Source organism: Chiloscyllium plagiosum, unplaced genomic scaffold, assembly GCF_037043375.1.
Source record: "Chiloscyllium plagiosum isolate Xiang-an unplaced genomic scaffold, Cpla_swu_hap1 HiC_scaffold_22, whole genome shotgun sequence".
NCBI lineage: Eukaryota > Metazoa > Chordata > Chondrichthyes > Orectolobiformes > Hemiscylliidae > Chiloscyllium > Chiloscyllium plagiosum.
Genome location: NW_028270160.1, coordinates 14,128,185 through 14,140,754, shown reverse-complemented (window position 1 = coordinate 14,140,754; position 12,570 = coordinate 14,128,185). Strand labels below are relative to the sequence as shown.

Genomic DNA, 12,570 nt, shown 5'->3' with positions numbered 1-12,570 from the left:
CAGGGTGGGAGGGGAGACGGGGTGAAGGGGAGGGCAGGGTGGGAGGGGAGACGGGGTGAAGGGGAGGGCAGGGTGGGAGGGGAGACGGGGTGAAGGGGAGGGCAGGGTGGGAGGGGAGACGGGGTGAAGGGGAGGGCAGGGTGGGAGGGGAGACGGGGTGAAGGGGAGGGCAGGGTGGGAGGGGAGACGGGGTGAAGGGGAGGGCAGGGTGGGAGGGGAGACGGGGTGAAGGGGAGGGTAGGGTGGGGGGGGAGACGGGGTGAAGGGGAGGGCAGGGTGGGGAGGGAGACGGGGTGAAGGGGGGGCAGGGTTGGGGGGGAGGCGGGGTGAAGGGGGGCAGAGTGGGGGGGGAGACGGGGTGAAGGGGAGACGGGGTGAAGGGGAGGGCAGGGTGGGAGGGGAGACGGGGTGAAGGGGAGGGCAGGGTGGGAGGGGAGACGGGGTGAAGGGGAGGGCAGGGTGGGAGGGGAGACGGGGTGAAGGGGAGGGCAGGGTGGGAGGGGAGACGGGGTGAAGGGGAGGGCAGGGTGGGAGGGGAGACGGGGTGAAGGGGAGGGCAGGGTGGGAGGGGAGACGGGGTGAAGGGGAGGGCAGGGTGGGAGGGGAGACGGGGTGAAGGGGAGGGCAGGGTGGGAGGGGAGACGGGGTGAAGGGGAGGGCAGGGTGGGAGGGGAGGCGGGGTGAAGGGGAGGGCAGGGTGGGAGGGGAGGCGGGGTGAAGGGGAGGGCAGGGTGGGAGGGGAGACGGGGTGAAGGGGAGGGCAGGGTGGGAGGGGAGACGGGGTGAAGGGGAGGGCAGGGTGGGAGGGGAGACGGGGTGAAGGGGAGGGCAGGGTGGGAGGGGAGACGGGGTGAGGGGGGGCAGGGTGGGGGAGACGGGGTGAGGGGGGGCAGGGTGGGGGAGACGGGGTGAGGGGGGGCAGGGTGGGGGAGACGGGGTGAGGTGGGCAGGGTGGGGGAGACGGGGTGAGGGGGGGCAGGGTGGGGGAGACGGGGTGAGGGGGGGCAGGGTGGGGGAGACGGGGTGAGGGGGGGCAGGGTGGGGGAGACGGGGTGAGGGGGGGCAGGGTGGGGGAGACGGGGTGAGGGGGGGCAGGGAGGGGGAGACGGGGTGAGGGGGGGCAGGGTGGGGGAGACGGGGTGAGGGGGGGCAGGGTGGGGGAGACGGGGTGAGGGGGGGCAGGGTGGGGGAGACGGGGTGAGGGGGGGCAGGGTGGGGGAGACGGGGTGAGGCCGGGCAGGGTGGGGGAGACGGGGTGAGGGCGGGCAGGGTGGGGGAGACGGGGTGAGGGCGGGCAGGGTGGGGGAGACGGGGTGAGGGCGGGCAGGGTGGGGGAGACGGGGTGAGGGCGGGCAGGGTGGGGGAGACGGGGTGAGGGGTGGCAGGGTGGGGGAGACGGGGTGAGGGGTGGCAGGGTGGGGGAGACGGGGTGAGGGGGGACAGGGTGGGGGAGACGGGGTGAGGGGGGCAGGGTGGGGGAGACGGGGTGAGGGGGGGCATGGTGGGGGAGACGGGGTGGGGGGGTAGACGGGGTGAGGAGGGGGTGGGGTGGGGGGGAGACGGGGTGAAGGGGAGCAGGGTGGGGTGGGGAGACGGGGTGAAGGGGGGGCAGGGTGGGGGGGCGGAGATTGGGTGAAGGGGGGGCAGGGTGCGGGGGGAGACGGGGTGAAGGGGGCAGGGTGGGGGGGAGATGGGGTGAAGGGGGGCAGGGTGGGGGGGGGGGAGACGGGGTGTGGGGGGCAGGGTGGGGGGGGAGGGGGTGAGGGCGGCGGGGAGGGAGACTGGGTGAGGGGGGCAGGGTGGGGGGGGGGAGACGGGGTGAAGGAGGGGCAGGGTGAGGGTGGACGCGGTGAAGGGGGGCAGGGTGGGGGGGGGAACGAAGTGAAGGGGGGGCAGGGTGGGGGGGGAACGAGGTGAGGGGGGGCAGGGTGGGGGGGGAACGAGGTGAAGGGGGCAGGGTGGGGGGGGAACGAGGTGAAGGGGGCAGGGTGGGTGGGGGACGGGGTGAAGTGGGTGCAGGGTGGGCGGGGAGATGGGGTGAAGAGGGGGCAGGGTGGTGGGGGAGACGGGGTGAGGGTGGCAGGGTGGGGTAGACGGGGTGGGAAGACGGGGCGGGCGGTCAGAGTGGGGTAGACGGTGTGGGGGGGGGCAGGGGGGGGTAGACGGTGTGGTGGGGGCAAGGGTGGGGTAGACGCCGTGGGGAGGCAAGGGTGGGGTAGACGGGGTGGGGGGGCAGGATGGGGTAGACGGGGTGGGGGGGCAGGGTGGGTAAACGGGGTGGGGGTAGACGGGGTGGGGGTAGACGGGGTGGGGGGGGCAGGGTGGGGTAGACGGCGTGGGGGGGGCAGGGTGGGGGCGGTAGACGGGGTGAGGAGGGGGCGGGGTGGGGGGGAGACGGGGTGGAGGGGGCGGGGTGGGGGGGAGACCGGGTGAAGGGGAGGGCAGGGTGGGGGGGGAGACGGGGTGAAGGGGAGGGCAGGGTGGGGGGGGAGACGGGGTGAAGGGGAGGGCAGGGTGGGGAGGGAGACGGGGTGAAGGGGGGCAGGGTTGGGGGGGAGGCGGGGTGAAGGGGGGCAGGGTGGGGGGGGAGACGGGGTGAAGGGGAGACGGGGTGAAGGGGAGGGCAGGGTGGGAGGGGAGACGGGGTGAAGGGGAGGGCAGGGTGGGAGGGGAGACGGGGTGAAGGGGAGGGCAGGGTGGGAGGGGAGACGGGGTGAAGGGGAGGGCAGGGTGGGAGGGGAGACGGGGTGAAGGGGAGGGCAGGGTGGGAGGGGAGACGGGGTGAAGGGGAGGGCAGGGTGGGAGGGGAGACGGGGTGAAGGGGAGGGCAGGGTGGGAGGGGAGACGGGGTGAAGGGGAGGGCAGGGTGGGAGGGGAGACGGGGTGAAGGGGAGGGCAGGGTGGGAGGGGAGACGGGGTGAAGGGGAGGGCAGGGTGGGAGGGGAGACGGGGTGAAGGGGAGGGCAGGGTGGGAGGGGAGACGGGGTGAAGGGGAGGGCAGGGTGGGAGGGGAGACGGGGTGAAGGGGAGGGCAGGGTGGGAGGGGAGACGGGGTGAAGGGGAGGGCAGGGTGGGAGGGGAGACGGGGTGAAGGGGAGGGCAGGGTGGGAGGGGAGACGGGGTGAAGGGGAGGGCAGGGTGGGAGGGGAGACGGGGTGAAGGGGAGGGCAGGGTGGGAGGGGAGACGGGGTGAAGGGGAGGGCAGGGTGGGAGGGGAGACGGGGTGAAGGGGAGGGCAGGGTGGGAGGGGAGACGGGGTGAAGGGGAGGGCAGGGTGGGAGGGGAGACGGGGTGAAGGGGAGGGCAGGGTGGGAGGGGAGACGGGGTGAAGGGGAGGGCAGGGTGGGAGGGGAGACGGGGTGAAGGGGAGGGCAGGGTGGGAGGGGAGACGGGGTGAAGGGGAGGGCAGGGTGGGAGGGGAGACGGGGTGAAGGGGAGGGCAGGGTGGGAGGGGAGACGGGGTGAAGGGGAGGGCAGGGTGGGAGGGGAGACGGGGTGAAGGGGAGGGCAGGGTGGGAGGGGAGACGGGGTGAAGGGGAGGGCAGGGTGGGAGGGGAGACGGGGTGAAGGGGAGGGCAGGGTGGGAGGGGAGACGGGGGGAAGGGGAGGGCAGGGTGGGAGGGGAGACGGGGTGAAGGGGAGGGCAGGGTGGGAGGGGAGACGGGGTGAAGGGGCGGGCAGGGTGGGAGGGGAGACGGGGTGAAGGGGAGGGCAGGGTGGGAGGGGAGACGGGGTGAAGGGGAGGGCAGGGTGGGAGGGGAGACGGGGTGAAGGGGAGGGCAGGGTGGGAGGGGAGACGGGGTGAAGGGGAGGGCAGGGTGGGAGGGGAGACGGGGTGAAGGGGAGGGCAGGGTGGGAGGGGAGACGGGGTGAAGGGGAGGGCAGGGTGGGAGGGGAGACGGGGTGAAGGGGAGGGCAGGGTGGGAGGGGAGACGGGGTGAAGGGGAGGGCAGGGTGGGAGGGGAGACGGGGTGAGGGGGGGCAGGGTGGGGGAGACGGGGTGAGGGGGGGCAGGGTGGGGGAGACGGGGTGAGGGGGGGCAGGGTGGGGGAGACGGGGTGAGGGGGGGCAGGGTGGGGGAGACGGGGGGGCAGGGTGGGGGAGACGGGGTGAGGGGGGGCAGGGTGGGGGAGACGGGGTGAGGGGGGACAGGGTGGGGGAGACGGGGTGAGGGGGGACAGGGTGGGGGAGACGGGGTGAGGGGGGCAGGGTGGGGGAGACGGGGTGGGGGAGACGGGGTGAAGGGGGGGCAGGGTGGGGGGGCGGAGATTGGGTGAAGGGGGGGCAGGGTGCGGGGGGAGACGGGTGAAGGGGGCAGGGTGGGGGGGAGATGGGGTGAAGGGGGGCAGGGTGGGGGGGGGAGACGGGGTGTGGGGGGCAGGGTGGGGGGGGGGAGGGGGTGAGGGGGGCGGGGGGGGGAGACTGGGTGAGGGGGGCAGGGTGGGGGGGGGAGACGGGGTGAAGGAGGGGCAGGGTGGGGGTGGACGTGGTGAAGGGGGGCAGGGTGGGGGGGGGGAACGAAGTGAAGGGGGGGCAGGGTGGGGGGGGAACGAGGTGAGGGGGGGCAGGGTGGGGGGGGAACGAGGTGAAGGGGGGCAGGGTGGGGGGGGAACGAGGTGAAGGGGGGCAGGGTGGGTGGGGGACGGGGTGAAGTGGGTGCAGGGTGGGCGGGGAGATGGGGTGAAGAGGGGGCAGGGTGGTGGGGGAGACGGGGTGAGGGTGGCAGGGTGGGGTAGACGGGGTGGGAAGACGGGGCGGGCGGTCAGGGTGGGGTAGACGGTGTGGGGGGGGGCAGGGGGGGGTAGACGGTGTGGGGGGGGCAAGGGTGGGGTAGACGCCGTGGGGAGGCAAGGGTGGGGTAGACGGGGTGGGGGGGCAGGGTGGGGGGGCAGGATGGGGTAGACGGGGTGGGGGGGCAGGGTGGGTAGACGGGGTGGGGGTAGACGGGGTGGGGGTAGACGGGGTGGGGGGGGCAGGGTGGGGTAGACGGGGTGGGGGGGGCAGGTTGGGGGGGGGTAGACGGGGTGAGGAGGGGGCGGGGTGGGGGGGAGACGGGGTGGAGGGGGCAGGGTGGGAGGGGAGACGGGGTGAAGGGGAGGGCAGGGTGGGGGGGGAGACGGGGTGAAGGGGAGGGCAGGGTGGGGAGGGAGACGGGGTGAAGGGGGGGCAGGGTTGGGGGGGAGGCGGGGTGAAGGGGGGCAGGGTGTGGGGGGAGACGGGGTGAAGGGGAGACGGGGTGAAGGGGAGGGCAGGGTGGGAGGGGAGACGGGGTGAAGGGGAGGGCAGGGTGGGAGGGGAGACGGGGTGAAGGGGAGGGCAGGGTGGGAGGGGAGACGGGGTGAAGGGGAGGGCAGGGTGGGAGGGGAGACGGGGTGAAGGGGAGGGCAGGGTGGGAGGGGAGACGGGGTGAAGGGGAGGGCAGGGTGGGAGGGGAGACGGGGTGAAGGGGAGGGCAGGGTGGGAGGGGAGACGGGGTGAAGGGGAGGGCAGGGTGGGAGGGGAGACGGGGTGAAGGGGAGGGCAGGGTGGGAGGGGAGACGGGGTGAAGGGGAGGGCAGGGTGGGAGGGGAGACGGGGTGAAGGGGAGGGCAGGGTGGGAGGGGAGACGGGGTGAAGGGGAGGGCAGGGTGGGAGGGGAGACGGGGTGAAGGGGAGGGCAGGGTGGGAGGGGAGACGGGGTGAAGGGGAGGGCAGGGTGGGAGGGGAGACGGGGTGAAGGGGAGACGGGGTGAAGGGGAGGGCAGGGTGGGAGGGGAGACGGGGTGAAGGGGAGGGCAGGGTGGGAGGGGAGACGGGGTGAAGGGGAGGGCAGGGTGGGAGGGGAGACGGGGTGAAGGGGAGGGCAGGGTGGGAGGGGAGACGGGGTGAAGGGGAGGGCAGGGTGGGAGGGGAGACGGGGTGAAGGGGAGGGCAGGGTGGGAGGGGAGACGGGGTGAAGGGGAGGGCAGGGTGGGAGGGGAGACGGGGTGAAGGGGAGGGCAGGGTGGGAGGGGAGACGGGGTGAAGGGGAGGGCAGGGTGGGAGGGGAGACGGGGTGAAGGGGAGGGCAGGGTGGGAGGGGAGACGGGGTGAAGGGGAGGGCAGGGTGGGAGGGGAGACGGGGTGAAGGGGAGGGCAGGGTGGGAGGGGAGACGGGGTGAAGGGGAGGGCAGGGTGGGAGGGGAGACGGGGTGAAGGGGAGGGCAGGGTGGGAGGGGAGACGGGGTGAAGGGGAGGGCAGGGTGGGAGGGGAGACGGGGTGAAGGGGAGGGCAGGGTGGGAGGGGAGACGGGGTGAAGGGGAGGGCAGGGTGGGAGGGGAGACGGGGTGAAGGGGAGGGCAGGGTGGGAGGGGAGACGGGGTGAAGGGGAGGGCAGGGTGGGAGGGGAGACGGGGTGAAGGGGAGGGCAGGGTGGGAGGGGAGACGGGGTGAAGGGGAGGGCAGGGTGGGAGTGGAGACGGGGTGAAGGGGAGGGCAGGGTGGGAGGGGAGACGGGGGGGAGTGGAGACGGGGTGAAGGGGAGGGCAGGGTGGGAGGGGAGACGGGGTGAAGGGGAGGGCAGGGTGGGAGGGGAGACGGGGTGAAGGGGAGGGCAGGGTGGGAGGGGAGACGGGGTGAAGGGGAGGGCAGGGTGGGAGGGGAGACGGGGTGAAGGGGAGGGCAGGGTGGGAGGGGAGACGGGGTGAAGGGGAGGGCAGGGTGGGAGGGGAGACGGGGTGAAGGGGAGGGCAGGGTGGGAGGGGAGACGGGGTGAAGGGGAGGGCAGGGTGGGAGGGGAGACGGGGTGAAGGGGAGGGCAGGGTGGGAGGGGAGACGGGGTGAAGGGGAGGGCAGGGTGGGAGGGGAGACGGGGTGAAGGGGAGGGCAGGGTGGGAGGGGAGACGGGGTGAAGGGGAGGGCAGGGTGGGAGGGGAGACGGGGTGAAGGGGAGGGCAGGGTGGGAGGGGAGACGGGGTGAAGGGGAGGGCAGGGTGGGAGGGGAGACGGGGTGAAGGGGAGGGCAGGGTGGGAGGGGAGACGGGGTGAAGGGGAGGGCAGGGTGGGAGGGGAGACGGGGTGAAGGGGAGGGCAGGGTGGGAGGGGAGACGGGGTGAAGGGGAGGGCAGGGTGGGAGGGGAGACGGGGTGAAGGGGAGGGCAGGGTGGGAGGGGAGACGGGGTGAAGGGGAGGGCAGGGTGGGAGGGGAGACGGGGTGAAGGGGAGGGCAGGGTGGGAGGGGAGACGGGGTGAAGGGGAGGGCAGGGTGGGAGGGGAGACGGGGTGAAGGGGAGGGCAGGGTGGGAGGGGAGACGGGGTGAAGGGGAGGGCAGGGTGGGAGGGGAGACGGGGTGAAGGGGAGGGCAGGGTGGGAGGGGAGACGGGGTGAAGGGGAGGGCAGGGTGGGAGGGGAGACGGGGTGAAGGGGAGGGCAGGGTGGGAGGGGAGACGGGGTGAAGGGGAGGGCAGGGTGGGAGGGGAGACGGGGTGAAGGGGAGGGCAGGGTGGGGGGGGAGACGGGGTGAAGGGGAGGGCAGGGTGGGGGGGGAGACGGGGTGAAGGGGAGGGCAGGGTGGGGGGGGAGACGGGGTGAAGGGGAGGGCAGGGTGGGGGGGGAGACGGGGTGAAGGGGAGGGCAGGGTGGGGGGGGAGACGGGGTGAAGGGGAGGGCAGGGTGGGGGGGGAGACGGGGTGAAGGGGAGGGCAGGGTGGGGGGGGAGACGGGGTGAAGGGGAGGGCAGGGTGGGGGGGGAGACGGGGTGAAGGGGAGGGCAGGGTGGGGGGGGAGACGGGGTGAAGGGGAGGGCAGGGTGGGGGGGGAGACGGGGTGAAGGGGAGGGCAGGGTGGGGGGGGAGACGGGGTGAAGGGGAGGGCAGGGTGGGGGGGGAGACGGGGTGAAGGGGAGGGCAGGGTGGGGGGGGAGACGGGGTGAAGGGGAGGGCAGGGTGGGGGGGAGACGGGGTGAAGGGGAGGGCAGGGTGGGGGGGGAGACGGGGTGAAGGGGAGGGCAGGGTGGGGGGGGAGACGGGGTGAAGGGGAGGGCAGGGTGGGGGGGGAGACGGGGTGAAGGGGAGGGCAGGGTGGGGGGGGAGACGGGGTGAAGGGGAGGGCAGGGTGGGGGGGGAGACGGGGTGAAGGGGAGGGCAGGGTGGGGGGGGAGACGGGGTGAAGGGGAGGGCAGGGTGGGGGGGGAGACGGGGTGAAGGGGAGGGCAGGGTGGGGGGGGAGACGGGGTGAAGGGGAGGGCAGGGTGGGGGGGGAGACGGGGTGAAGGGGAGGGCAGGGTGGGGGGGGAGACGGGGTGAAGGGGAGGGCAGGGTGGGGGGGGAGACGGGGTGAAGGGGAGGGCAGGGTGGGGGGGGAGACGGGGTGAAGGGGAGGGCAGGGTGGGGGGGGAGACGGGGTGAAGGGGAGGGCAGGGTGGGGGGGGAGACGGGGTGAAGGGGAGGGCAGGGTGGGGGGGGAGACGGGGTGAAGGGGAGGGCAGGGTGGGGGGGGAGACGGGGTGAAGGGGAGGGCAGGGTGGGGGGGGAGACGGGGTGAAGGGGAGGGCAGGGTGGGGGGGGAGACGGGGTGAAGGGGAGGGCAGGGTGGGGGGGGAGACGGGGTGAAGGGGAGGGCAGGGTGGGGGGGGAGACGGGGTGAAGGGGAGGGCAGGGTGGGGGGGGAGACGGGGTGAAGGGGAGGGCAGGGTGGGGGGGGAGACGGGGTGAAGGGGAGGGCAGGGTGGGAGGGGAGACGGGGTGAAGGGGAGGGCAGGGTGGGAGGGGAGACGGGGTGAAGGGGAGGGCAGGGTGGGGGGGGAGACGGGGTGAAGGGGAGGGCAGGGTGGGGGGGAGACGGGGTGAAGGGGAGGGCAGGGTGGGGGGGGAGACGGGGTGAAGGGGAGGGCAGGGTGGGGGGGAGACGGGGTGAAGGGGAGGGCAGGGTGGGGGGGGAGACGGGGTGAAGGGGAGGGCAGGGTGGGGGGGGAGACGGGGTGAAGGGGAGGGCAGGGTGGGGGGGGAGACGGGGTGAAGGGGAGGGCAGGGTGGGCGGGGGAGACGGGGTGAAGGGGAGGGCAGGGTGGGGAGGGGAGACGGGGTGAAGGGGAGGGCAGGGTGGGGGGGGAGACGGGGTGAAGGGGAGGGCAGGGTGGGGGGGGAGACGGGGTGAAGGGGAGGGCAGGGTGGGGGGGGAGACGGGGTGAAGGGGAGGGCAGGGTGGGGGGGGAGACGGGGTGAAGGGGAGGGCAGGGTGGGGGGGGAGACGGGGTGAAGGGGAGGGCAGGGTGGGGGGGGAGACGGGGTGAAGGGGAGGGCAGGGTGGGGGGGGAGACGGGGTGAAGGGGAGGGCAGGGTGGGGGGGGAGACGGGGTGAAGGGGAGGGCAGGGTGGGGGGGGAGACGGGGTGAAGGGGAGGGCAGGGTGGGGGGGGAGACGGGGTGAAGGGGAGGGCAGGGTGGGGGGGGAGACGGGGTGAAGGGGAGGGCAGGGTGGGGGGGGAGACGGGGTGAAGGGGAGGGCAGGGTGGGGGGGGAGACGGGGTGAAGGGGAGGGCAGGGTGGGGGGGGAGACGGGGTGAAGGGGAGGGCAGGGTGGGGGGGGGAGACGGGGTGAAGGGGAGGGCAGGGTGGGGGGGGAGACGGGGTGAAGGGGAGGGCAGGGTGGGGGGGGAGACGGGGTGAAGGGGAGGGCAGGGTGGGAGGGGAGACGGGGTGAAGGGGAGGGCAGGGTGGGAGGGGAGACGGGGTGAAGGGGAGGGCAGGGTGGGAGGGGAGACGGGGTGAAGGGGAGGGCAGGGTGGGAGGGGAGACGGGGTGAAGGGGAGGGCAGGGTGGGAGGGGAGACGGGGTGAAGGGGAGGGCAGGGTGGGAGGGGAGACGGGGTGAAGGGGAGGGCAGGGTGGGAGGGGAGACGGGGTGAAGGGGAGGGCAGGGTGGGAGGGGAGACGGGGTGAAGGGGAGGGCAGGGTGGGAGGGGAGACGGGGTGAAGGGGAGGGCAGGGTGGGAGGGGAGACGGGGTGAAGGGGAGGGCAGGGTGGGAGGGGAGACGGGGTGAAGGGGAGGGCAGGGTGGGAGGGGAGACGGGGTGAAGGGGAGGGCAGGGTGGGGGGGGAGACGGGGTGAAGGGGAGGGCAGGGTGGGGGGGGAGACGGGGTGAAGGGGAGGGCAGGGTGGGGGGGGAGACGGGGTGAAGGGGAGGGCAGGGTGGGAGGGGAGACGGGGTGAAGGGGAGGGCAGGGTGGGAGGGGAGACGGGGTGAAGGGGAGGGCAGGGTGGGGAGGGGAGACGGGGTGAAGGGGAGGGCAGGGTGGGAGGGGAGACGGGGTGAAGGGGAGGGCAGGGTGGGAGGGGAGACGGGGTGAAGGGGTGAAGGGGAGGGCAGGGTGGGAGGGGAGACGGGGGTGAAGGGGAGGGCAGGGTGGGAGGGGAGACGGGGTGAAGGGGTGAAGGGGAGGGCAGGGTGGGAGGGGAGACGGGGTGAAGGGGAGGGCAGGGTGGGAGGGGAGACGGGGTGAAGGGGAGGGCAGGGTGGGAGGGGAGACGGGGTGAAGGGGAGGGCAGGGTGGGAGGGGAGACGGGGTGAAGGGGGAGGGCAGGGTGGGGGGGGAGACGGGGTGAAGGGGAGGGCAGGGTGGGGGGGGAGACGGGGTGAAGGGGAGGGCAGGGTGGGGGGGAGACGGGGTGAAGGGGAGGGCAGGGTGGGGGGGGAGACGGGGTGAAGGGGAGGGCAGGGTGGGGGGGGAGACGGGGTGAAGGGGAGGGCAGGGTGGGGGGGGAGACGGGGTGAAGGGGAGGGCAGGGTGGGGGGGGGGAGACGGGGTGAAGGGGGAGGGCAGGGTGGGGAGGGGAGACGGGGTGAAGGGGAGGGCAGGGTGGGGGGGGAGACGGGGTGAAGGGGAGGGCAGGGTGGGGGGGGAGACGGGGTGAAGGGGAGGGCAGGGTGGGGGGGGAGACGGGGTGAAGGGGGAGGGCAGGGTGGGGGGGGAGACGGGGTGAAGGGGAGGGCAGGGTGGGGGGGGAGACGGGGTGAAGGGGAGGGCAGGGTGGGGGGGGAGACGGGGTGAAGGGGAGGGCAGGGTGGGGGGGGAGACGGGGTGAAGGGGAGGGCAGGGTGGGGGGGGAGACGGGGGTGAAGGGGAGGGCAGGGTGGGGGGGGAGACGGGGTGAAGGGGAGGGCAGGGTGGGGGGGGAGACGGGGTGAAGGGGAGGGCAGGGTGGGGGGGGAGACGGGGTGAAGGGGAGGGCAGGGTGGGGGGGGAGACGGGGTGAAGGGGAGGGCAGGGTGGGGGGGGAGACGGGGTGAAGGGGAGGGCAGGGTGGGGGGGGAGACGGGGTGAAGGGGAGGGCAGGGTGGGGGGGGAGACGGGGTGAAGGGGAGGGCAGGGTGGGGGGGAGACGGGGTGAAGGGGAGGGCAGGGTGGGGGGGAGACGGGGTGAAGGGGAGGGCAGGGTGGGGGGGGAGACGGGGTGAAGGGGAGGGCAGGGTGGGGGGGGAGACGGGGTGAAGGGGAGGGCAGGGTGGGGGGGGAGACGGGGTGAAGGGGAGGGCAGGGTGGGGGGGAGACGGGGTGAAGGGGAGGGCAGGGTGGGGGGGGAGACGGGGTGAAGGGGAGGGCAGGGTGGGGGGGGAGACGGGGTGAAGGGGAGGGCAGGGTGGGTGGGGGACGGGGTGAAGGGGAGGGCAGGGTGGGTGGGGGACGGGGTGAAGGGGAGGGCAGGGTGGGTGGGGGACGAGGTGAAGGGGAGCAGGGTGGGTGGGGGACGAGGTGAAGGGGAGCAGGGTGGGTGGGGAAGGGGTGAAGGTGGCAGGGTGGGGTAGACGCAGTGGGGAGGCAAGGGTGAAGTAGATGGGGTGGGGGGGCAGCGTGGGGTGGGCAGGGTGGGGTAGACGGGGTGGGGGGGAGATGGGGTGAAGGGGGCAGGGTGGGGGGGGGGGACGGGGTGAGGGGGGCAGGGTGGGGGGGGAGACGGGGTGAGGGGGGCAGGGTGGGGGGGGAGACGGGGTGAGGAGGGGGCGGGGGGGGTGACGGGGTGTGGGCGGGGTTGGGGAGCCTGGGTAGGGGGGTGGGGGGTAATGTGCGGAGACCTTGCTGATGATGGGGTAGAAGTCATGGTCCGGCCCCATGGGGGGAGGGGGGACATCGAAGGACCTCCTCCAGATCTTGACCTGCTGCTCCCCGTGCTTGGCCGCTGTCTCCGCCTTGTTGAGGCCGGTCAGGGCTCCGTAATGCCGCTCATTGAGCCGCCAGCTCCGTACCACCGGCACCCACATCTGGTCAATCCCGTCCAGCAGCGTCCACAGGGTCCGCACCGCCCGCTTCAGCACCGAGGTGTAGCACAGGTCAAACTGGTAACCCCCATCCCTCAGTGCCTGAGCTCCTCTGGCCGCCTCCTGCCTCCCGGTCTCCGAGAGATCAGCATCGAACCAGCCGCAGAAGCGGTTCTCCTGGTTCCAAGTGCTCTCCCCGTGTCTCACCAGCACCAACCTGTAAGCTGCCATGATCTCAGTGAGCTGAGCCCCGTGTTAATCCACTCCCTGTGTCTCTGCTCTCAGTGCCCGCAATGATCCAGCCCCCTGCAGCAGATGGGAGAGCCGCACGTACAGAGGACACAGCGACCTTCACCAG

At 74.6% G+C, this 12,570-nt stretch overlaps 1 protein-coding gene across 1 annotated transcript in view; it reads right to left on the bottom strand.

The window, feature by feature from the left end:
* LOC122561410 (phosphoglycerate mutase 1-like) overlaps positions 1-12,570 on the bottom strand; it is a 33,625-nt gene extending 21,055 nt beyond the window's left edge. The window contains exon 1 of the mRNA XM_087998767.1: positions 12,030-12,570. Coding sequence (XP_087854893.1) covers positions 12,030-12,443 — 414 coding nt within the window. The 5' untranslated portion in view covers positions 12,444-12,570. The remainder of the gene's footprint in view (positions 1-12,029) is intronic.